General features: G+C 43.2%; 1 protein-coding gene across 1 annotated transcript in view; it reads right to left on the reverse strand.

The window, feature by feature from the left end:
* The window catches only part of IVD (isovaleryl-CoA dehydrogenase), a 67,322-nt gene extending 42,112 nt beyond the window's left edge, over positions 1 to 25,210 (reverse strand). Inside the window, exons 1-5 of the mRNA XM_033951696.1 lie at positions 25,007 to 25,210; positions 19,463 to 19,552; positions 8,532 to 8,583; positions 6,415 to 6,584; positions 4,460 to 4,553 (exon numbers count right to left, since the gene is read on the reverse strand). Of these exons, the coding sequence (XP_033807587.1) occupies positions 4,460 to 4,553; positions 6,415 to 6,584; positions 8,532 to 8,583; positions 19,463 to 19,552; positions 25,007 to 25,156 (556 nt within the window). The 5' untranslated portion in view covers positions 25,157 to 25,210. The remainder of the gene's footprint in view (positions 1 to 4,459; positions 4,554 to 6,414; positions 6,585 to 8,531; positions 8,584 to 19,462; positions 19,553 to 25,006) is intronic.
* Between the last annotated feature and the right edge of the window lie 992 nt (positions 25,211 to 26,202).

Consider the following 26,202-nt stretch of genomic DNA (forward strand, 5'->3'; position numbering starts at 1 on the left):
TAGTGAATCCACCTACTGGCTGGAGGGAATAAGCATCCATCTGGCTGGCTTTCATGAGCAAGGTGGGGGGGGGGGTTGCTTGACGGAAGTGGGAGGGAGTGGCCATCTCTCTTGCCAGGGGAAGAGGGCAAAATTTTCTGGCAGGTCTGAGTTATGAAGCCTTATTTTTCTGTCAATGCCTGAGCCAGAAAATTTTGCCCACAAATGTAGGACAGCGAGGTTAGGGAATCACCCAGTGATAATAGAGAATTGCCCCGAGTGCTCGTTTAAAATATTAAATGAGCACATTGTAATATATTTGCATGTCAGAGTCGGAGTCTGCCAGGAAGCTCTGAAAAGACCACGATGAGCCCTTTTGAGAATTGGCCAGTATAATACTTCCATGCTAAACTGGCAGGAACCGGTTTAGCAACCATCATTAAAGGCACAGTGGGTTTTGAGAATCTTCCCCTAAGAGCAAGCCCAGCAAAGGAGTGAAGAATACAGATTATTACTCATGAAATGATTTCTGACCCCTGTGCCTGTAGATGCATCTGTTATAAATTTACTGTGAAATCTAAGGATAAAGGATGAGAATAGGGAGGAGGAAGAAGTAGAAGCAATTTCCTAACAGCTATGTTTTAATGGACCAGTGTTTCTATCCTACAGGTGCTGGAATGGCCTCTCCAATTATGGGGTCCTTCAATTTATAAAGAAGTCAAATCAGGGGTGCCCACACTTTCTTGGCTTGCGAGCTACTTTTAAAATGACCAAGTCAAAATGATCTACCAACAATAAAATTTTTAAAAACAAACACAAAGCACACTGTATGCAGAGAAAATGTTAATTATCATTTATATTCGAGGGGGGAGGGTTCAAAGAGGTCAAGGCAGATAACTTTAAAATATGCAATGTCACCTCAGTAACAACTATACAAAAATAGACAAATATACCCCCTTCCCTTTTACTAAACTGTGATAGCGGTTTTTAGCACAAGGAGCTGTGCTAAATGCCTCGCACTGCTCCCAAAAACTGCTATCGTGGTATGTAAAAGGGGGCCACAGTACAAAATATAGACAGCAGATATAAATTCAGACACATTTTGATCATTAAATTTAAAGTAAAATCATTTTTCCTACCTTTGCTGTCTGGCGATTTCATGAGTCTCTGGTTGCACTTCCTTCTTCTGACTGTAAATACAATATTTCTTTCTTTCTGCCTCCAGACCTCATTCCATTCCCCAACCAACATCTCTTTGCCCCTCCATGAGTCCAACTTTTTCTCTCTCCCTGCCCCCTCCCCTTTCTTTCTTTTTTAAAAATTTTTATTTTAACAAGTTTTATTGAATTTTCACAATGGCAAATACACCAGAAAGCCAAAGCCAAATCCCCACCCCAAAACAGTCATACTCTTCAAAATAAGGCAATACTATCCAACCCAAAATTTCCCCCTCCCTCTTTTTCTTTCTCCCTGTCCCCTTTTCTTTCTGTCTTTCTCTCTTCCTGTCTCCCCCCCCCCAAGCCACCACTGCCAATTTTTTCCTGCTTCCCTGAAGCCAGGCCAGGCACATACAACCACCAGGCCCACAGCCTCCACTCCCCCCGTCTATTCTGACGTCAGAGAGGAAGTTCCAGGCCAGCCAGGCAGCTGGCCTGGAACTTCCTCTCCAACGTCAGAATTGACGTCGTGGTGGTGGTGGGGGGGGGGGGGGAGGGAGGCGCTTGGCTTGTCGTCTGGGAAGCAGGGAGAACAGAATGCAAAGGCAACGCGAGTCTATCATGGAGCCCGGGAAGGTCTCCGCAATAGACTTGCATTGCCTTTGCAATCTACTGGTCGATCGCGATCAACCTTTTGGCCACCCCCTGTCTTAAATACATGAGCAAAAGCTCATTAACTTAGCATGGCTGTAATAGGGGGATCAGAATTTATGCCACCACCCCCTCCTACATAAAATCTAAGCTTCCCATCTACACCCCCACTCGCTCCCTCCGCTCAAAATCGGAAATACGCCTATGCATTCCCCCTGGAAGGTCCCTCCTCTCAGAAACTGCCCGCAAACGATCCTACAGCCACTTCATCCCACATCTCTGGAATAAACTCCCCCCCCCAACTCAGGCAACAGAACTCTTTATTGACATTCCGTAAAATGGTAAAGACCCTCCTCTTCAACTAAAGATCTCCCTCAGTCTACACCCCCCCTTAAACCCCACCTCTCTCTTCTCTCCCCTATTTAATTTCTCCTAAATTTCAGTATAGTCCTCTCTTAGTCTGTACTCTGATAAATTGTCTGTACTCTGAAAAATTGTTTGTACCCTGATAAATACTGCACAATTTTGTATGTCCAAGCACCTAAACCTATTGTACATCTTATTTGCCTAATTACTTCTACTGTGTATGTTTACTTGTAGACCGTTCTGAGCTACTGGGAGAACGGGATATAAATCTAAATAAATAAATAAATAAAATAAATAAATAAATAAATAAATTAATCAAAGGACAAATCACCCAGCCTTCTTTAAATCTGACCTGAGTTCTAATCCACAATGTTGAAGGTACTGTAGTATAGATACAGGCTTGTCTATGGGTGATCAGTTTTTGCAGAGAGATATTCCATATCATCACAGAAATGGTAGAATTCCCATTGAACCTGAGCCTGGAACTGAGTTTCCAGGGTTTTGAGACAATGTTAAACTACCACAGGGAATACTAAAATGCTTACTTTCAAGATGCTGCTCCTGGTCACAAGTTTCTAGAAATCTCTCCCCCACCCCCAACTACTGAATCCTGACACAGGTGTTCAAGATTCAATATGCACAGTTATCAAGAAGATGGCTCATAGGCTGACAGCAAGCTTATAGGGAAATGGGGGAAGGGGACGCTGTTGGTTGTTCCTAGTGCTGGGTAGTAGCACTTAGGTGGCTGATTTACTGAACCTTCTTGCAAATATACAGAATGGGGAAACAACCTTAGTAAATAAGGCCCTAATGAGCTGTGGCAGACCTCAAAGAGGATATCCCTACCTTTCTACTCCTAAACTTCAGTGGAAAGAACAGTTGAGATCTCTCTTGCAATCTTCTTCTCCCACTTGTTGGCTCAAATCAAAAATATTTTGTGAAGCCTTGCCTTATGGCACAGTATCAGATGTGGAACACCAATCCCTCTCTTAATTTGTACTTAAATAAACCTGATCTAACTTGCTAAACAGCTTTACCATTTCATGTGAAGTGGAATATGTGATTTTGCAGCGCAAAATTTTGTTTTTAACCTTGACAGAAAAGCACTCAAAGCAAAAGCAATAAGGTATTTTTAGCAAATATTAACTTTTATAGTAAGGTGATGTGGAAAATTTTCTTGAAGTGATGGCAACGTCTGAGCTTCTAAATTAAGTGCTTACATCTTTCCAATATTTAACTTAAATTCCAACACCTGAATATGAAAATGCATTTCCTGAGCTGAACTTGGCAATTAAATGAGGGTCTGTAGATTTATATTATTACATATTAAAGGATTAGTCTTTTGATACTAGTTGGGTCACTTTGGTATCCCTTCTCTAGGCCTCTCAAATCTGTCCTGGGTACTACCATCCAATTGGGTTCTCAGGATATCCCTAATGAATATGCATGAAAAAGATTTACATACCCGTCACCCCCATTACATGCAAATTTCTAAATGCATTTATTAGGGATAGTCTGAAAACCCAACTGACTGGTGGTCCCTCAGGACAGGTTTGAAAACCACTGCTCTAGACTACGTTCCTTTGAAGGCATGGTTTCCAGAGTAGGACATCATTTTCCAAATGAAGTTTTACCAAGAACACTTCTTTTTTTCTTACTGGACTCATTAGGCATCCTTGTAGGTTGGGTATAGGAAAGCAATGGACTACTTCACAAGGACATTATTTTGACTGCTTAGTATGTTATAAGATCTGGAGCAGGACTTGAGGGTATTGCAGTCACATGTATTTTGACTGCTGTGTTTGGTCAAGCTTATTGATTGTTTTTATATGCTTATTATGTATGTAGCTTGTGAACCACCTGGGAACTTAGGCAGTGTGTATATGTATAAATAAATACAGTACACCCCCCCCCCCAAATTTGCAGGGGTTACGTTCCAGGAGCCCCTGCGAATTGTGAAAATCCACGAAAAATGGATGTGGTCCAAAAATACCCGATTTCTTTTAGGTCCCACCTCCTCGCTCCATTTTTGGCTTCTCATTTTGGTCGCTGTTGGCTAGAAAGCTTCATCGCATGTATGCGCTCTAGTGCTGCAACTGCCACCGATCTCCTCTCTCTCTTCCCCCTCCCCAATCTCCCTCGCAGTGGCCGCGCCAATAAAAATCGATGGTGAAAGCAGCAGGAGGACTAAAAAAAACCCCCCGCGAATGACTGAAGCCATGAACACCGCATCGCGAATTCGCGGGAAAGTACTGTATTACTTTTTTGACTACCATAAACACAGAATCAGAATACGTATGCCTTACCTTTTTTCTCAGCTTTTAGCCTCATGGAAACTACATCGGAGCCCGCGTTGGATTCACTCATTGCCAGAGCACCAATATTCTTTCCATTGATCAGCTGAAGATACAAAAATCATAGCAATCATTTAACTGATACAGGTTGGTCCGAGTATATTAGGTCCATTCCCTCTAAAAGTGCATAGAATGTTTACAAAGCCGTAGTAGCGAGTTCTGGTGCGGCAAATGCGAGCAGCCCATAGGAAGTAAATGCCGCACGGGACTCACCATCACAGATCTGTAAAAGGGGCATAACGTGAGAAGAGCAAGCAAGACAAGTTTGAGAAATAAATGTCTTTAATAAAATCAAAAGTTTAAAAATATTTAGTAATTAGCAATGATAGCCTGCCTCAAGGATCACGGCAGCAATGGGTGCTAACACCTACAGTATTAAGCAGACTCCTTCACTGTGTCCAAGCAGGAGTAATTTATATTGTTTGGTACTCTCAATCATTTGGAAATATTGGCATCCGTGCCCGTGATGATTATAGTGATGAGAAAGCAAGCAAAACTTCCCAGCAAGTTAAAAAATATAAAAGCCAGCATATAGTGAACGGACTCTTGCAGAACCAGGGATGGGGAGGTTCTAAAGTATTACCTAGGTAAGAAACACCCGAGTTACCTAGACAACTCGCAGCTTTTAAGAGGGAACCAATCACCTTAAAGGAGGAGGAGCTTCAGTTTCCTTGGAGCCCTGTTAGGACTGCCTCCTTCACAAAGCAGGATGGACTTGATCCACACTGCCAGTTAATAAGGATAGAGTGGCTGCTTAGGAAGCTGAACTTGAATTCATGGAACTGAAAACAGCTGGAGATTACCAGGAACCCCTAGGGGAGGGGAGAAAATAGAGAATGCAGACTACTGCATAAGGAGTTGGATTTATTTTAAGAAAACCTAGATAAACCTTTCCTTTTTCACAGTCATGGGGGTGAAGGATAGCAGTATACTCTGAATAAGAGGCTATCATGTGGGTGGAGCAGTGACAGACTGAGCAAGTCAACTGCAGACATGCTAGTTTAAAACTGGTTAGTCTGAAGACCTGGGAGAGGCAAGGAAATTATGAAAGCTGTGTTCAAAGACTGTTGTACTATAAGGTCCAAAAAGGCTTGGGGGAATAAGCTGGGCTCGATTTGTTTAGGATAAAGAAATTAAAGAGAAACCACTGGAGGACTTATACGAGTTGCATAAGTTAATTTGCATATCTGAGCAGGACTTGTTTGCCATTTGAAGCTCTCTTCTTTCCAAACTAAAAGCAGGGTAATGATGTTTAAAGATACTTTATCTGAACAAGTCTTTTGTGTAGATTTTGGAAAAAGACCGCTTCATTATTTGGAAATTTCTCCCCAATGGTATAAGTTAGACTTACAAGGAACCCCTGCTGTACAAGAGCGACACCAAAATATATATCACTGGATTCTTCTGGACTGGAAGAAAACATGTCACTATATATATAGAAATATTTTAAAGACTGACCTATGAATTGCTATGTGCAATTTATCTCTATATTCTAAATGAAAGATTGTCTGATAAGATATTTTTGTTAATTTACTGATTTATTCTATTTGGGGGGGGGGTCATCTTAGTTTCTATACCCTTGATACAGGTTATTGCCAAAATATAGCCATGTTGGATTTTATCTGTTAATTTTTTGTGTTCAGTTTGTCTCACTGTTAATTATTGACCTCAACTTGTCTGTATGCCTTGCTTGTCCTTCTCACTATATACTTTTGTCACATTTTATCTGGATGATAAAAAGCATACTCCTCACATTACCAGCTCTAAGGCTCCCCTCCTTCCAAATATTAAAATCTTCTTTGCTTTGTGTGGCTGCTCCTACCCACTTTCAGGGTGTTTTCTGCCCTCCCTCACCTGCACTTACTCCTAACTACCCTCCCCCCAATCATAGGAGGACTCCACATCACCTTAGGTAGGTACTTCTTCTTCTGCGTTTCATTGCCATTACGCACTATCTGGTTGATGCACAAATTTGAGTGGGCACCATAGCTCAATCCGACAGCAGCTGAGGCTCGGGACAATTCCTCCACTACCAAGATATGGTCCAAATAGCCCATACCCGACCCTCCATATTCCACTGAAAGAAATGTAGGCATGGAAGAGTATTTAATGCATATATATATATATATATATATATATATATATATATATATATCCCCATCTTCTTTACATAAGCAATTTACATACTGAGATAACAAATTCGGACAAACAATAGCTTACTGGGTTTTAATGTGATGAACCAAGTAGAGCTACATAAATGGAAGGGGGGGGAAGATGAATGAACAAATCTTAATAGGGAACACACTAGCTGCTGCAGTCCCACTGGGAAAAAAATGTCATTGTCTAGCAACATTTCTCAGGAGGGTATCCACTGAGAACCCCAAAGAAGAGAATCGGCACATCTTGATACTAATCTCACAGTGTACAACTTGCCACTTTTAAGTGTATAAACCTGTTCTTGGTGTAGGCACAAATGAGAGGAGGCAACTGGAAGTGGTGGGACAGGCTTCCAACCTTCACTGTAACTGGAGCAGATATTATGGCTTTCATAAAGAGGCCAGACCACAGGCCACGTGCTGTACACTTGGATTAGGAGGTCACTTCCAGCTTAGGCAGAAGGAGAAATAAGGAAAGCACTGCATCCAATCTGTCTTCAGATTGATCCCGCCCTCCTGCAGTGTGGGTATATATTAGGAGGTCTAGGACCCAGCAAGTCCCAGAAAAAGGGAGAAGCATCAAGCCAGCATCTTAGCTTCTATTGCTGGTTCAGAAGAAGACATGACAGAAAACTGACGTTCAGTGAAAAATACAACACACTCATATATTAAAATAGCATGAAAGAAAGAGGGTATGTGCATCACAGCATGTTAAGACCTCATGAGACACAGTAACTTGTATGGAAGTGATTGTGTGAGAGTGAATGTAAGATAGAAGAGTGTGATTGACACATTCTCTCTTTGTAATCATCAAGTTATTGTACTGTAAGTGTCGGAGTATGAGAAACAGCGCAAGAGTATGCAACTGTGTGTTATTTTTATACTCCTAGTCACTGTTTTTGAAAAAGTGAGTGACAGACACACAGTTTCAATCCTTTCCCCAGTTAGTCATTTTTTATATCCTCTACACTAATACTTTATATGCAGTAATTTAAAAAAGAAAAACGTCAAACTGTAAATACTTGAAATGGAAATGAAAAAGATACAAATACTTCTCGATTATGTAGAAAGAGGAAAGAAAACTCCAATACACAGAAAGGAGAAAGCTAATGGAATGTCAATTGCTTCATCAAAGATGCATCTTTGTCTGACACAATCTGTGTAAGGAATGTGGTGGAATACCATATGCTGCCTGGGTCACCCTGAAGGTGAGTTTCTTACTTTGTAAGAAAATAATATAAAATAATATAAGTGAATAATTATTAACTTAAAATGCAAAGCAGCTAAATCTGGTGTTTGGTTTTGGTCTTGTTCTCTTTTGTTTGTAGAATTCCATCAGGAGTAATGTAAAGGTATAATATAATGCTTGAGGCTCCCTTCCCCCTTCAGTATTCCTGGTTCCGGGCTTGACTGCCAGCCAGCTTCTCCAGAGTCAGTTCCCCAGTTGCTTTCTGTTTTGATCTCACCCAGGTTTGATTCTGCACCCCCATGCTTCATGCCCCTTCCCCTCCACAGCATTCTTCCCACATATTATACTCCTCCCAGTTCAAACCACCAAAATCTCTCTTCTTATTCACACTGCTGTCCCACCTCTTCCTTACTGCTGTCTCATTTCCTCTGTGCTTCTTCACAAGTGCAAAGTGCATCTTTCGTCCCTTCTCTTTGGCCACATGGTTTTTTGATATATTACTTCCAGGTTCCTGGCCAAATTCTGCATTGTACAGAACTCCAGAATGAGTAGGCTAAGCAGAGCTTTTAACATAAAACACTTCAGCATACAGAAGTAGAAGTTACCATAAAAAAAACCAAACAAGAAAAATAACAACAACAAACGACAGAGAAATCCAGAATAAGAAGGATACACTCACCAGGAGCCGTGATTCCCAGCATTCCTAAGCCCCCCAGCTTCTTCCAAAAGTCCTACAAACACAAATCAGAACTTATCAGAAAGTAAACCCAATGTGTACTGCCACACAGGATATCAAAGCTGTGGACTGGAATTCTATAGCGACAACGTTTACAGCTTGTGGGAGGTGGCCCAAGCCATTATACCATAGTGGCACTTACCTGTCAGAATCAGAGAGCATGCCCACTAGATTCTGAAAGGATCCATGGCCCGGCCAAATGATTGTCAGGAGAGCAACTGAACTGGATATAAGGAATTTGGAGTGGAGGAATGAGGGAACATAAAAATAAGAGAAGACGGATGCAGCCATGACCATCTAAGATTAGAAGGCTGAGATGCCAATTTTTGTCCATATTTTTACTTCCCTTTATTGCTTAACATTGACTAAATTTAACAGTGGATTTGGAAAGCTTAACATATCTGAGGGATATGTTCAAATGCCCTACTTAGGCCCACTCATTTCAAGATAACTTCATATATTAAGAAAAAAAAATTTAAGCAGCAAAGGAGAGTGTTACCTCACAAAAGTATTTTCTCATATTTATTTGGAGCTAATGTTTATAGCTGGGGATTCCCCCTTGCATGGCAAGATATACTGTAATGTCTACAAATTTGCTTATCCAAGTAGTGTAGAACACAAAATAATTGAGTAGGGGGGAGTTAGAATAATGTGAACATATATTAGGTCACAATTTAAAAGAACAATTAAAAAAAAGATACCAATTACAACAGAAAAGCTAAGATATAAGTTTCAAGGGGCTACTTTCTACCTATGATACAACAGGGAGGAAGAAAATATCTAACAGAACCCAAATACCAATACAATTGGGTCACCACAAATGTAGAGGTGGTAGGAACCCCATGGTGCTGCATGTTGTAAGCCCCTTCAGAAAAAGGATTTATGTAGACTAATTGAAAGTCCACATCAATCCTTTTTATGTGGACTAACTGAAAGTCCACATCAATCCTTTTTCTGAAGGGGATCACATAACATCCTCGACAATAAGCTTTCAAAGACAGTACTAAAGTACAATGTTATCAGTGATAGAGTAGAGTAATGTCAATTCATCTACAGGGAAAGTCGATCAATGTCACCTTGATCAAAGTATATGCTCCAACGATAGACACGGAAGATGAGGCAGCAGAATTGTTCTACAAACACCAAAATGAAATAGATCAAACACCAAAATAAGATCTACTGATCATTATGGGGGACTTCCAATGCGAAAGTAGGAAGTACATCTGAAGATGTAGTAGTGGGAAAGCAATGTTACTTACCGTAACAGTTGTTATCCAGGGACAGCAGGCAGCTATTCTCACTAGTGGGTGATGTCATCCGACAGAGCCCCGACACGGACATCTTGAAAGCATGTCTTGCTTGAAGAAACTTAGAAGTTTCGAGATGCCCGCACCGCGCATGCGCCAGTGCCTTCCTGCCCGATGTACCGGGCGTGTCTCCTCAGTTCAGGTAGCTAGCCTGAGAAGCCAACCCAGGGGAGGTGGGTGGGACGTGAGAATAGCTGCCTGCTGTCCCTGGATAACAACTGTTACGGTAAGTAACATTGCTTTATCCCAGGACAAGCAGGCAGGTATTCTCACTAGTGGGTGACCTCCAAGCTAACCCCAATGGGATGGTGGGAGAGTTGGCAATTTCAAGAGAATAAATTTTGTAACATTGTTTGGCCAAACTGTCCATCCCGTCTGGAAAAAGTGTCCAGACAATAATGAGAGGTGAATGTATGAACCGAGGACCAAGTGGCAGCCTTACAAATCTCCTCAATCGGTGTCGATCTGAGGAAGGCTACAGAGGCTGCCATTGCTCTGACCTTATGGGCTGTGACCTTACAGGGAAGGGATAATCCAGCCTGGGCATAGCAGGAAGAGATACAAGCCGCCATCCAGTTAGAGATGGTGCGCTTCGATACAGGTCGTCCCAACTTGTTTGGATCAAAGGAGACGAAAAGTTGAGGAGCAGTTCTGTGAGGCTTTGTGCGATCCAAGTAGAAAGCTAAAGTACGTTTACAGTCCAGAGTGTGCAAAGCAGCTTCCCCAGGATGAGAATGAGGCTTTGGAAAGAACACTGGAAGCACGATGGATTGGTTGATGTGAAATTCAGAGACCACTTTAGGCAGGAATTTCGGATGAGTACGAAGAACCACCTTGTCATGATGGAATACAGTGAACGGTGGATCCGCCACTAGGGCCTGAAGCTCACTGACGCGGCGAGCAGACGTGAGGGCCACCAGAAAAACCAACTTCCAGGTGAGATACTTAAGTGGAGCCTTGTTGAGAGGTTCAAACGGAGGCTTCATGAGATGAGACAGGACAACATTGAGATCCCAAACCACAGGAGGAGGTTTGATAGGAGGGTTGACATGAAAAAGACCTTTCATAAATCTGGAAACCACAGGATGAGCAGACAAAGGTTTCTCCTGTAGAGGCTGATGGAAAGCCGCAATAGCACTCAGGTGGACTCGTATGGAGGTAGACTTGAGACCAGACTGAGATAGGTGTAGAAGGTAGTCCAATACAGAAGAAAGGGAAGCTCGCTGAGGTTCCGTGGCATTGGAAATACACCAGGAGGAGAATCTAGTCCATTTTTGGGAGTAGCATTGTCGAGTAGCAGGCTTCCTGGAAGCCTCCAAGACCTCCCTCACTGCTTGAGAAAACTGGTGAGGAGTTATGTTGAAAGGAACCAAGCTGTCAGGTGGAGGGACTGCAGATTGGGATGAAGAAGTGAACCTTGATGTTGAGTGAGTAGTGAAGGAAACACTGGAAGAAGTATGGGCTCCCTGCTGCTGAGTTGAAGTAGAAGGGAGAACCAGGGTTGTCTGGGCCACCGAGGAGCAATCAGAATCATGGTGGCATGGTCTGATCTCAACTTGACCAGAGTCTTCTGAATGAGAGGAAAAGGAGGAAACGCATATAGGAAGCGATTCCCCCAACCCAGCAGAAAAGCGTCTGCCTCGAGGCGGAGAGGAGTGTAGATCCTGGAGCAAAACTGAGGCAGCTTGAAGTTGTGGGGGGCTGCAAAGAGGTCTATCTGAGGTGTCCCCCACTGTGCAAATATCTGATGAAGGGGTTTGGAATTGAGCGTCCATTCGTGAGGTTGGAGAAGACGACTCAATTTGTCTGCCAAGACATTGTCCTTCCCCTGAATGTAGACAGCCCTGAGGAAGATGTTGTGGCGGACTGCCCAATCCCAGACTCGAAGAGCTTCCTGGCAGAGGGAGGCCGAGCCCGTGCCCCCTTGCTTGTTTACATAATACATGGCGACCTGATTGTCGGTGCGAATCAGGACCACCATGTCGTGAAGCAGATGTTGAAAAGCCTGAAGAGCATTGAAGATGGCTCTGAGCTCCAGAAGATTGATTTGATGGAGTCGTTCCGCACTGGTCCAGAACCCCTGAGTGCGAAGACCATCCAGATGAGCTCCCCATGCATAGTTCGATGAATCGGTCGTGAGAACTTTCTGGTGGGGAGGAGAGTGAAACAGCAAACCTCTGGATAGATTCGAAGAGGTCATCCACCAGAGAAGAGACTGCCGTAGAGCAGGAGTGACTACAATGTGGCGGGACAACGGGTCGGACACCTGAGTCCACTGAGATGCCAAGGTCCATTGAGGAATTCTGAGATGTAGTCTGGCAAAAGGCGTCACATGAACTGTGGATGCCATGTGACCCAAGAGGACCATCATGTGTCTCGCTGAGATGGACGGGCGAGGAGACACCGATTGGCAGAGTAGAAGAAGAGCATCCATGCGCTGAGGAGGAAGGAACGCTCGAAGTTGGATGGTATCCAGGACCGCCCCGATGAAGGGGAGAGTCTGGGTGGGCTGAAGATGTGACTTGGGAAAGTTGATCTCGAAGCCCAAATTGCAGAAAACAAATTGTAGTCAAGGTCGCCGAAATGACCTCTGGGGCCGACGGGGCCTTGATGAGCCAGTCGTCGAGGTATGGAAACACCTGGAGACCCATGTTCCAGAGTGCAGCGGCCACCACCACCAGACACTTCGTGAAGACTCTGGGCGAAGAGGAAAGGCCAAATGGAAGCACTCGATACTGCAGATGCAGATGTCCCACCCGAAATCTGAGGAACTTGCGGGAGGCCGGATGAATCGGGATGTGAGTGTAGGCCTCCTTGAGGTCCAGAGAGCATAACCAATCGTTCTGCTCGAGGAGGGGATAGAGAGAGGCAAGAGTCAGCATACGGAACCGCTCCTTGACCAAAAACTTGTTGAGGACTCGAAGGTCCAAAATGGGCCGCAGATCGCCCGTCTTCTTCGGAACCAGGAAATATCGGGAGTAAAACCCTTGGTTCTGCTGATCTAACGGGACTGGCTCGATGGCCCGAAGCCGAAGCAAGGCCTGAGCCTCCTGGAGAAGAAGGGCGGTCTGCGTTAAGTTGGAAGGATACTCTCTTGGAGGGTGGTCCGGGGGGACCCGGTGGAAATGAAGAGAGTATCCCTCTCTTACGATGGTAAGGACCCAAAGGTCTGTGGTGATTGACTCCCATCGATGACAAAAATGATGAAGACGACCCCTATGGGAAAAATAGGGGAAGACAGAACGTTGGTTATGCTCCCTGGAAGAGAGTCAAAAAGGCTGAGTAGCCTTGGGTGCAGCCGGCATCTGAGGCTTCTGCTGAGTCTTCTGCGGAGGCTGTCTCTTCGCAGGCTGTCTCGCAGGAGGAGTCTGTCTCGGTTGATAACGCCACTGGTAAATCTGAGGCGGTCTAGATGGACGAGACTGCTGAGGTTTCGGTTTAGGACGTAGAATAGACTGAAAAGACTTTTCATGGTCCGACAGCTTTTTAGTAACAGTTTCGATAGACTCATCAAATAGATCCGCTCCTGCACAAGGTACATTTGCAAGTCTGTCTTGGAGGTTCGGATCCATATCGATGGTTCGAAGCCATGCCAGGCGACGCATGGCAACCGAACATGCCGCAGCTCGAGCTGAGAGCTCAAAGGCATCGTAGGAGGATTGCATCAGTTGAAGGCGTAATTGGGACAGGGTCGCCACCACCTCTTCAAACTGGAAACGAGCCTGAGCATCGATGAAAGGAATGAACTTGCGGAGCACCGGCAAGAAAAAATCCAAGTATGAAGAGAAGAAAAAGTTGTAGTTGAGTACTCGAGTCGCCATCATCGAGTTCTGATAGATACGTCTACCAAACTTATCCATCGTTCTCCCCTCTCTGCCCGGAGGCACGGAAGCATAGACTTGGGAGGGATGAGAACGTTTGAGAGAGGACTCGACTAGAAGGGACTGATGAGAAAGTTGAGCTCCCTCAAACCCCTTGTGGTGAACGATGCGGTATCGAGCATCCAGTTTACTGGGAACTGCCGGTAAGGAATACGGTGTCTCAAAACAGCGCATGAAAGTCTGGTCCAGCAGCTTGTGGAGAGGAAGCCGAAGTGTCTCCGCCGGAGGGTGAGGTAAATGCATGGTGTCCAAATACTCTTTAGAATATTTGGACCCAGTGTCCAAAGTCACATCCAAGTCATCCGCCATCTGTCGGAGAAAGGATGAGAAAGACAATTGGTCTGCCAAGGCCGGCCGACGAGACGGGCTAGAAGACGTGGAAGCCTCCGGGTCCAGGGAGAGCTGAGATCGGCAGGGAGAATAGGAGGTAGATGGTTCCTCATACTCCGGTCCTTCCGGCTGGGACACATCCGACGAGGAGTATCCCAAACGCTGCATCTTCTTCTGCGGAGACACCTCCGAATGACGTGAGGAGTGCCGAGAAGAGTGCCGAGATCGATGCCCCTCCCGGTGACGGGACGGAGAGCGAGATCTTCTATGCATCGATTGGTCCTTTGAAGCCTCAAAGGAATGGATAGGGCTCGATGCAGTGGATCGTAGAGGTGGCAGAGATGCGGATTCACGCAGCGCCACCCAGGTCTGGTATGGAGTGCGGAAGAACTCCTCCTGCGATGCAGTATGCCCAGGACTACGATTATCATGAGCCGCCCTAGCACCCTGTTGGCGTGGAGGTGTGATGGGCTCCAAAGGTGGCATCTCAGGAAGGGAAGCCCTCCTGGAGGATTCCGCCGCCCTCCGCCGATCCCCCTCGTCGAGCAGAGAGATCGAACGATGAGGGGGAGGGGGCGGACCGCCCTCTGAAACCGGGGTCGGAAGCTCACCGTGAATGTTGGCGATAAGCCGGGGTCCCATAGTGCGCATAAGCTCGACAAACTGAGCTTCTAGCAGGGAACGAAGCGAAGCCGATATGGAGGGATCCGCACCGAAAGGGGGTCCTCCTGTATGGTCTTCGCGTTCCTTCGTGGCCAAGTGCTTCTGCTTGCTAGCTTTAGGCACTTTGATGACCACAGGAGGGACAGTGGAAGGCGGTACCTGAACCGAGGAGACGGAAGCAGGCGCCGATGCTGAACTCGATGCTGAAGCCGGTGCGAACGATGCGGGCTTCACGATGCTCGATGCAGGAGTCGTCGATGCAGGTTTCGAACGGACCGGCGAAACCTCAACAGCCGCAGTAGCAGAGATGTCCTTGGCAGTCTCCATCTTGAACATCGACTCCCAGAGCAAGCAGCGCCGCTTAAACAAGCGCGCAGTGAGCGTGGAACAAGGCCGGCACGATTTCGGAACGTGTTCCGGACCAAGACACTGAAGGCAGCGTCGGTGAGGGTCCGTCAGCGAAATCGCACGCTGGCACTTGCTGCACTTTTTAAAACCGGTGATTGGTCGGGACATAGGCCGGAAAATCGACGCTGCAAGGTCGAAGCCGCTAGGCCGCAGCCACGAGGCCGGCCCGGCCGAACCGCCGGAAGAAATAATTTTAAGTTTTTGTTGTTTTTTTTTTTTTAGAAAAATAAAGTAAAATTGAAATAAAATCAAAGAAATAAACAGAAACGCGGGTTAATTAGAAGGCAAAAACTGAATTTCAGTCAGCGCAGAATGAAGTACAAACTTCTCAGCTCCGCGGAAAGAAAAGAACTGAGGAGACACGCCCGGTACATCGGGCGGGAAGGCACTGGCGCATGCGCGGTGCGGGCATCTCGAAACTTCTAAGTTTCTTCAAGCAAGACATGCTTTCAAGATGTCCGTGTCGGGGCTCTGTCGGATGACATCACCCACTAGTGAGAATACCTGCCTGCTTGTCCTGGGATAAAGCATGGTATAGGAGAAAGAAATGAAGCTGGCGATAGCTTACTAGTTTTGCTAAACGAACCATCTGTCAATCATGAATATGCATTTCCAACACCACAAACATCGCCAGTACACATGAACCTCTCCAAATGGCACGTATTGAAATCAAATTGACTACATCTGCATAGGACAGAGATGGAAATATGCAATTTTGACTACAAGGCTAAACTAGGAGCTGATTGTGGAAGTGACCATGAGCTATTGACAAACATGCAAGATCAAAGCAAAGCTTTGCAAGAAGATCATTAGAGACCTCTTAAAATAGGACATTGAAAATATTCCATCGGACTACTGGATAAAACTAGACAACAGATTTGCCTGTCTTGATACAAGAGAAAGAGTGCCTGAAGAGTTATGGAATGACATCAAAACTGTAATTAGTGATGAAGCTTAAAAAAAGAAAAAGCCACACTCCAGAAGAGAAAGAAAGTCAAGAAATTGCCTTGGATTTCAGAAGAAACTAGAAAAGTAGCAGAACAAAGAAGACAAGCAAAACATTCTGGTGAGAGAGAAAAAGTAGTACAAATGAAATGAGTGTTTAAACATCAAGTTTGGCAAGACAAAGAATGGTATCCAAAGGATATTTGTCAGAAAACTGAATCGTAACATGTAAATGGAAAAACCAGATTAGCTTATCAGGAGGTTAAGAGATTGCGACAGAAATTTCAGCAAGAATCCTCATTAAAAATTCTAGGTGTCACATTCGATATAAAATTTTCTTACCACGAACACATCAGTATCATTGTACACTCTTGCTTCTACAAACTCCGATTAATCAGATCAATTTCAAAATTTTAGGAATCAAAATCCTTAAATATCCTAATCCACTCTTTGATAATATCAAAACTATATTATTGTAATTCGTTGTTAAAAGGAGTCGCCCAAAAAGAAATAAGGCGCCTCCAAATAATTCAAAACATGGCAGTAAAAATAATATCGAATGCTAAAAAATACGATCACGTAACACCACTATTAAAAAAGCACATTGGTTTCCCATCGTACACAGAATCGCCTACAAGCAGAGTTTGACGACACACAAAACGTTACAGGCAAAAACACCTGGATTCATCTATAACCTACTAATTCCTTATAACCTGTCACGAGCGCTCCGATCCACTAACCAGCACTTATTAACTATTCCTTCTCTAAAAATTATCGACATTAGACGATTAGAAATCTTTTCAGTCACAGGCCCTTAGTTATGGAATGCTCTGCCACTCGAAGTAAGAGAAGAACAAATGCTAGAGCGGTTCAACGGGAAACTAAAAAGCCATCTCTACAAAGATGCCTTCTCATTGTAATACTTATACGGACATTAATTCATCTTCAGCCTTCCCCAACTTTACTTCCAAGCATTAATTCCCCAGAGAGACACAAACCCTCCCGTTCGTTCTTACCATAATTGTTCTCTTTTCTTTAATCATATGTAGCTCTTCCCCACCTTTCCTAGTGTGTCTAGTATGTCAAACCCCAAGTTAAGCATTTGTATTTTAAATACAGTTTAACTTTTATTTCTTTGTAACTCACCTAGAAACCTAGTAATAGGCGATTTTATCAAATTTTAATAAACACTAAACATTAAAGACACCAATGGTATGATACGGAATAATCCAGAAAGCATTAAAAGGAGATGGAAAGAATATACACAAAATTTATACAAAAAAAGTAAAGCAGGATAACATTGGGGAAATTGAACTGGAAACTGATGTCGAAGAAGAACCAAATATTTAAAAGAAAAAAGAAGTTACAGCAGCAATTCAAGTTCAAGTTTCAAGTTTATTTTTTAACTTATTGAATCGCTTAATTTAATTTGCTAAGCGATTTACAAATAAAAATTAAAACAAAGGTGCACACATTAGCTTATTTATAATAGATTACATAAATTTGACATACTGACTAACAGATACATAAGGGAAAAAAGGGCAGAACTACAATTGTATTTATAAAGCATAAAGGAAATATGAATGGTAAAAACAACAGGTAAGGGGAATAAGATAAAAAAGGAAGGTAATCATCAAGTATGATTATAAATTAAAAGCGTCTTTAAAAAGGAAACTCTTCAGAATGCCTTTAAAATGTTTTAGGTCATTTTCCTCTCTTAGATACTGAGGTAAGGTGTTCCATAATTGTGGGGCCATTACAGAGAAAATAGCATGACGACGAGTTCCAATAACTTTCAGTGATGGAACTGTTAAAAGAGTTTTTGATTAGTGGACCTTAAAGAACGTGATGTACTATGGGGAATAAGTAATTTGTTAATGAATTGGGGTTCGTTTTGAAGGCAGTGTTTTGAAAACTAAAAGTAAAATTTTAAAGGTAATGCGATGAGCAACAGGAAGCCAATGTGATTCAATCAGGAGCGGAGTAACATGATCAAATTTTTTGCGATTGTGTATTAATTTGATGGCGGTATTTTGAACTATCTGAAGACGTTTCTTTTCTTTTAAAAAAAATAAGTCACCTGGTATCGAAGGTATTCCAACTGAATTAAATCAAAGGTTCAGAAGGTGCTATCGTGGCCCTCACTCAACTTTATGAACAGATTTGGAAGTTAAAAACATGGCCAACGGATTGGAGATCACCACTCTTCATACCTATACCAAAGGATGGCGACGCCAAGGACTAACAACTACAGAATGATTGCATTAATTCTATAACCAGCAAAATAATACAAGGCAGGCTACAATCATATGTTGAGCAAGAATTTCTCAAAGTTCAGGCTGGTTTCAGAAAAGGTCGAGGAACAAGAGACATTACTACCAATGTCAGATGGATATTGGAGAAGAGCTACCAAAAGCCCCTATACTTTTGCTTCATCGACTAAAGCAAAGCTTTCGACTGTGTGGATCATGATAAACTTTGGAGAACTGTAGCACAAATAGGAATACCCAAAACACATAACTCAGCTGATAAAGAGCCTCCTCTGTCAAAAGAGAAAGATCTTTGGAAAAGGACATAATGTTTGGGAAGATTGAAGGAACCAGGCAGAGAGGGCAACCTGCTAGACACGCTGAAACAACCATGTGGATGATGCTGGAGGACCTTACCGGACTAGCACAAAACCAATTTCTTTTTAGATCTGTAATTCATCAAGTCGCTAAGACTCTAACACGGGTCGATGGCACTTAACTAAGACAAAGTCTGCTTCATCCATAACCTTTGTGCCAGATGATTATAATTGCTCTCATACATATGACTACGGTCTATAATAAAAAGTCTGTGGTAATATATAATGGTGTGGAGAACACAAATGAAGTAAAAATCAAGGAGGTGGAGAGAAGCCCAGAAGGGATTTCTTGGTTTCTTTTTCAAGGTGGGGAGCAGGGACAGAGCTTCAAGACTTTTTTTTTTCTAAGCATACCCCTACATTATGCACAATTAAAATGTCACTTAACAGCAATTCAAACTCACACCAGATCCTGGGTCCACAACAAGGTTTGTGGTTTAAGAATGAGCCAGAATGCATCCACAAAACACTCCCTCTACTATCTACAGTTGATTTCATTAATCTATTATATACAACAAAGGAGACAGGAGAGCCAGCATGGCAGTGGAAGAGAACATCTGTACATGTCAAAAAGGTCTTCAAGGCTTTTCTATAGGTATGAAACAAAAGCCCTAAGTTGGTACCATCTGATGACATGGCCTATTTTTAAGGCCGACTCCTCCTGCTTGTTCACGGAGAGGCATACATACACTAGACTCAGATAGAGAGACTCACCCTTAAGTCTTTGAAGTCATTGTCCTGGTCAATCTGTTGGGCCTTTGGGGCCAGGTGATCCTGACAAAATTTATGTATGGTTTCTCTGAGCTATTGAGGAAAAAAAATATTAATATTAATCCTCCATAGCAAGTTTTATACATCTTACCTAAAATATGCTATTTAGTTGGAGAATGAACCTCCTCTCTCTCATGCACCTAAGACTATATCATTGGCAATAAATAATCTATTCCTGACAAGTGGCATAAAAAGTTTACTAGCATAAATTTCCAGTAAGCTGATTTTCCAATATATTGCCTCCTCCTTCAGATCAGAAATAAGCAAAATGTTAACAAATATCAGTATAAATAAATGAAACCTAATAGCATTCCAGTGGCAGTCTCACGGGAAAAGGGAACTCGGGGGAGGGGACTAAGGTGAAAAACGAAGGGCTAGGTGGGTAAGCATCAGAGATATAGATGGATGATTTGAAGGTGACAAAGCAGTACAATTTTATGGTTTTTAATGCAATAGAAAATAGAGATTTTAGTTAAGACTTGTCTGGTGAGTATCAAAATGTTTTTATCATTTTACTTTCAAAGGTCTTATGTTCCTGGACTTTCTCAAAATTTCCTTTTAGTATTCTCACCATAAAATCATTGGTATATATATTTCAATGCAAAAAGTGTAAAGGAGAAACAAGCCAGGAACAAGCTACACAGATATATTAAACATTGCAATGCCAACTAGGATATCACTTCTGTTGGACAACACTTTAGAAAACCAGAACGCTGCATCAATGATTTTATGGTGAGAACACTACAAGGAAAAGACAATATCCAGAACATAAGACTTTTGAAATCAAAATTATAAAACATTTTGACACCCACTAAGCAAATCGATTGGTTTGCGACCCAATTTTCCTCTAACCTCTGTCCCAATCATTCTCCGGCATTCAAATATAGGCAGGCAGCAATTCACCAAAAAAAAAAAAATATATGAGGGACACCGACTGGGCTCACCGATCAAAAATAAGCGACTGCTAAGGACCAGTCGCTCAGGTCCTTTCCAACGGCCCTGCTTTCTGCCACCCTACTCTCTCTGCACTGCTTCTCTGCTCTCAGCCCCGACTCTCTGCCGCAATTCTCCTGCTGCCCTGCTCTGCCCCGACTCTCTGCTGTGATTCTCCTGCTCTCTTGCCGCCCTGCTCTGCCCCGATTCTCCTGCTCTCTTGCTGCCCTGCTCTGCCCCGATTCTCTTGCCCTTCCCTACAGATGGTCTGCGCATGCGTCAGGATCGTTGGAGAGCGATCTGTGCAGTCGGCTGGAGGCAAGATTCTGATCGCTCTCATTTGCATGAGGGCGTTTTGTGAATCAGCCCCCCGGCCATGGGTCGGATTGCTCACAGATGGCCTTAGTGAATCTAGCCCTTAAAGATCTTTGTTTTCTATTGCATTACAAACCATAAAATTATGTTGCTTTGTCACCTTCTTATCACCCATTCATATTTCTCTCTCACCCACCCAGCCCTCCCTGTTTCTCATCTTACCCACCCCTTCCCTCTTCCTGCGAGACTGCCACTGGAATGCTTTCATGTTCTACTTATATATACTGATATTTGTCAACATTTGCTTATTTCTGATCTGGAGAAGAAAGGTTACCTTTGAAAACTAATTTTAAAAAATGCATTAAGTTAGTCCAATAAAAAAGGTATCATCGTATTTCATTTTTTATTTCTATATATTATCTTTAAAAGTGGACACCATTTTTGTCAAGACAAGTTAATTTACCAATAACTCATGCTATTTTAACACAGTAGTATAGCCTGGGCCCCACCCTACTTTTGGCTCGGGCCCCTCCACAACTGGGAGTACCCTTCGACTGGATGGCAGGAAGACCCACTCCCTGCCAGAATATAAGATTTGAGGCCAGAACTGCCCCAACACTGTCTCTGCAGGAAAGTTAGCAGGCTCCCTTCTTGCTGTCAACATCAGCACACCTCATGCCCACTCAGTTTGTGCATAAAATGAGCATGCGTGATGACTGCCTACAGTAGCTGGGACAACTTTTAAACTTAAGTGACAGAGAAAGCTGCAAATTTGCTATTTGCATTTGATATGCTTTCCAATTTATTTCTGTTGTGCACACATGATCCAGTGCTATCATGACTGAAACTTGGCCATAAAGTTGCCAACTGGATCCAGATTCACATGACAGGGTTTACCCCACTGCATACAGGGACTTGTCTTGCTTTTCTTAAGGACTACAATTAGGAAATCAGAACAAATCCCTGCATGCAATGGGCTAAACCTAGGATTAAATCAACCCTGTCAAGTGATTTTTATTATTTGGTTTTATATTGTGTCTTCCCAGAAGAATGGGTCACAAGATTACATACATAATAAAGTATTTATACAACGTGATGGCAAACATGGCATGGCAGAACATTGTCTGACACAAGATGGCAAAACATAATTAACAAAGTATGGTAAAACATAATATGACAGAACATGGCGAGACATAGCATGATGTGCTTAGTATGACAAAACATAGCATGGCAAATAGTATTACAAAACATGACAAAACTAGTATGACACGACATGGCAAAAAATAGCATGTTAAAACCTAGCACAGAGGAATCATAGCATGGTAGACATATGGCAAATATAGTGTGGAAGATATGATGTATAGTAAAGTGTGAGAGAAATGGTGATAGTATGACAAAACGAAGCAAAACATCGTATGACAAAACATGGCATGGTTAAAAATTTGGGTCGGTGCACTTTCATAGAGGGTCAAGGAAAGAGGTGAGTTTTTGCTGCCTTCCTGAAGTCTGGATCCAGTTGACAACCTTAGTCGGCAAGATTCCACATGCCTAGGGTACCGATATGGCTCCAGAAAAGGAGGACGGATTGAGACATCCAGGTTTTACTTCCATTGCTTTCAATGGAAGTAAAACCAAGACAGTGGTATAATAAAGGGGGGAGGAGGCGATCCGCCCCGGGCAGCATATTGGTGGGGGCGTCGGCATCCCTCCTCCTCTCCAACGCCCTCCCCCCCCACCTCTACCCATTACTCCATTCCATGCGTGCGCCCCTTTCCTTTCCCCCATACCTCTAGTTGAAGTTGTTTGCAGCGGTCAACATGCTCTTTGCCACCTCATCGGCTCTCCCGCTGACATCACTTCCATGTGCTGTACATAGGAAGTGATGTCAGAGAGAGAGCTGATGGGGTCACGAGGAGCACGTTGTTGATTGCCACAAACTTCAACTAGAGGTATGGGGGAAGGGAAGCATGAGGGGAGGAATAGGAAGAGGCATGGGGGGGTGCCAACTCCCTCACCAATGTAACGCCCCCTCTCCCCTCTTACTACGTCACTGTCTTGGCTTTACTTCCATCGAAAGCAATGGAAGTAAAGACTGGATGTCAAAACCCGTCCTTTTTCTGGAGCCATAAAGTAGCCCTACACATGCCCAAAGCTAATGATACAGCTGCTAGCTCTGCCACTTCTCGCACTTGAGGCCATAATCCCCTGCTGGCGCTTCTTTAAGAAACATACCATCAGAAAAAAGGGGGTTTCTTTGTATCACAAAAAATTATTTTACAGATTTTTAATTACACATAATAGTGTATCAACTTATGCACAGATTAATACAATATAAATGACATCCTGCTCCAACCGTTAGTAAGGATGCCCTGATTTAGAGAAAACTTTCCCAAATAATGAATTCACTAGGACAGGAGTGCTCACACTTTTTGGGCTTGAGAGCTACTTTTAAAATGACCAAGTCAAAATGATCTACCAACAACAATAAATTTTTTTTAAAAACACAAAGCACACTGAAAGGCAGAGAGAATGTTAATTATCATTCATTATTCCGGGTTTTTTTCAAAGAGGTCAAGGCAGAAGACTTTATGTAATGTCACTTCAGTAACAACCATACAAAATAAACAAATATACCCCTCCCTTTTTACTAAACCGCAATAGCAGTTTTTAGCGCAGGGAGCTGCGCTGAATGCTCTGCGCTGCTCTCGATGCTCATAGGCTCCCTGCGCTAAAAACTCTATTGCGGTTTAGTAAAAGGAAGCCATAGTGCAAAATATAGACAGCAGATATAAATTCTCCAAACAGATACATTTTGATCACCAAATTGAAAATAAAATCATTTTTCCTACCTTTGTTGTCTGGTTATTTTATGAGTCTCTGGTTGCACTTTCTTCTTCTGATTGTGCATCCAATATTTCTTCCCTTCTTTCAGCCTCCTGTATGCTTCCTCTCCTCCAGACCTCATTCTCTCCCCCAACTTTTTCTTTTTGTCTTCCTATCTTTCTTTCTCTCTCCATGCCCCCTTTCTTTCTGTCTCCCTGCCTGCCCCTTTTCTTTCTCCCTGCCATCCCCCAAGCCACTAGTTTGCCGCCACAATCGGGGAACAGGCCCCCAAGCAACCGCCGTCCCAAGCTCTCCCTGCAGAAGCGTCGCGCTGACCAGCATTCTGCTCTCCTACGTCAATTCTGACGTTGGAGAGGAAGTTCCGGGCCAGCTAGGCAGCGATTGGCTGGCCCAGAACTTCCTCTCCGATATCAGAGAGCTTGGGGTGGTGGGGAGAGGAAAGTTGATCGGCCCGATAGATTGGGACAGCAACATGAATCTATCATAGAGCCCGGGATGGGCTCCGCGATCGACTCGTGTTGCCTTCCCAATCTACCGGTTGATCGCGATTGACGTATTGGGCATCCCTGCACTAGGAGGTTGAAGTATCGTATAAAGGCTTAACAGCTCAGTACATAGAACCTCTTATAACATATATGTTATTTCAGGCCCTTATCCTGGATATATCAATTGCCATATAATCATTTTAGTAATTCTTTGGCTTTCAAATTTTCTCAATTATGGAATGAACTCCCTTTAACTTTGAGAAGTCTTAGTTCTTTTAAATTTTTACACAAATCTTTAAAAACTTTCCTATTTGCTAAACACTTTGAAAACTAATTCTTTGTAATTTTCAGTTGTTTATCTAATACTCCTTTTTCTTAATTATTGTTAACCAAGTCGAGCTTCCTTTGGTTGATGACCTGGTATATAAAGCTAAGTTTTAGTTTAGTTTAATCATTTACGTCAAACCTCCTTCCCATCTTTATACATGAACTCTATTTATGCCTAACTAGAGATAACTTTTGGTACATAACAGAAGAAAACAGCAACACTTATCTAAACGGCTGTGCGCCAATTCCAACATTAGGTAAGTGTTGCTGCTGCTTCTGTTATATACTAAAAGTTCTCTCTAGTTAGGCACAAATAGAGTTCATGTATAAAGGTGGGACGGAGGTTTGACGTAAATGATTATATGGCAATTGATATATCCAGGATAAGGACCTGAAATAACATATATGTTATAAGGAACAGCATGGCCTTACCCAGAATACTTTCTCTTGTGCAAGCGAAGAGGCCCTGCGACCATCAGCAGACCGGGAAAAAGCACCAAGTGCCTCGGCCTGCTGCTACTGCTGTATTAAAGGGAGCCCAGCCTTCAGGGTCAAAGAGGCCGGTCCCTGGCACGCAGCTCACCTGTCTCTGCTCTTCGCTCAGCCCGTTTACTACGTCGTCCACCGGCACCTCAGACGCCACGCACCTCCTCTGCGGCCGCGACGCGAGCAGCAGCAGCCCCCGCTTGCTCTTCAGGGTGTCTGTGATCACCTTCCTGAGCATCAGCGCCATCGCTACACGCAAACACCGTTTCCACAAAAGCCGTCAGCTGATAGAGGGCTGTATCCCCGCCCCGAACACTACAGCCAATCAGAATTCTACGACAGGGGGCGTGGTGCGATGAAGACTCTATCGACACCCTGCAAGCTTGGCCATGTGCAGATTTCCGGGAGACTTACCAAATCTTTTCGGTATAAGTGAAATTAGACGGGGACTTTGTTTTAGCTTGTTCGTCTGCTTCTGAATTTTGGACTTTTTACCTTTCATACTGACCTAAAGTGGCATCAACTGATTGATACCTCAGTAGGTCAGCTATATGTAATCAATCTCCTGTCACCGTAGGACTACATTTCCCAGCATTCCCAGATATGCCAAGTCTCGCCCATTAACACTCTTTTGAAATCTGTTGTAATGATCCAGTTCATAAAAAAATATATCACCCAAAACTCGTTTCCACATTTGAATAAAGGTAAACTAAGAAGTATATAGCACTATTGATTTAGACTGAGCCAGGTACAGAGAAACAACCGATGGAGCTGAAGTAACCCCCATTGCAATTCCAGTGGTTCATAATATTTGTTATTAAACCAAAAATAGTTTCTTCGAATCACTGACAAGCCCATCAAGAACTTTGTAGAACTCCTTTATCTGACTCTTCACATTGATCTAATACTTGTTCAATTGCAGATAATGCACCTTCCTGCGGGGGATTGGTATAATGTGTTCCAGAGCTTAACTATGAATGAATGAAAAAAAAAAAATTCCTCATATTGGTTTTAAAAGTATTTCCCTTTAACTTCATAAAGTGTCCCCTTGTAATTTCTGATGGAGTTAAAAAAAAAAAAAAAAGTCAATCCACTTATACCCATTCTACACTACTCAGGATTTTGTAGTCTTCAATCATATCTCCCCTCAGCTGTCTCTTTTCCAAGCTGAAGAGCCCTAACCACTTTAGTCTTTCCTCATACGAGAGGAGTTCCATCCCCTTTATCATCTCGGTTGCTCTTCTTTGAACCTTTTCCAGTTCCACTATATCTTTCTTTTTAACCTATGAAACC

Source organism: Geotrypetes seraphini, chromosome 7 (genome assembly GCF_902459505.1).
Source record: "Geotrypetes seraphini chromosome 7, aGeoSer1.1, whole genome shotgun sequence".
In the NCBI taxonomy this organism is placed as follows: domain Eukaryota; kingdom Metazoa; phylum Chordata; class Amphibia; order Gymnophiona; family Dermophiidae; genus Geotrypetes; species Geotrypetes seraphini.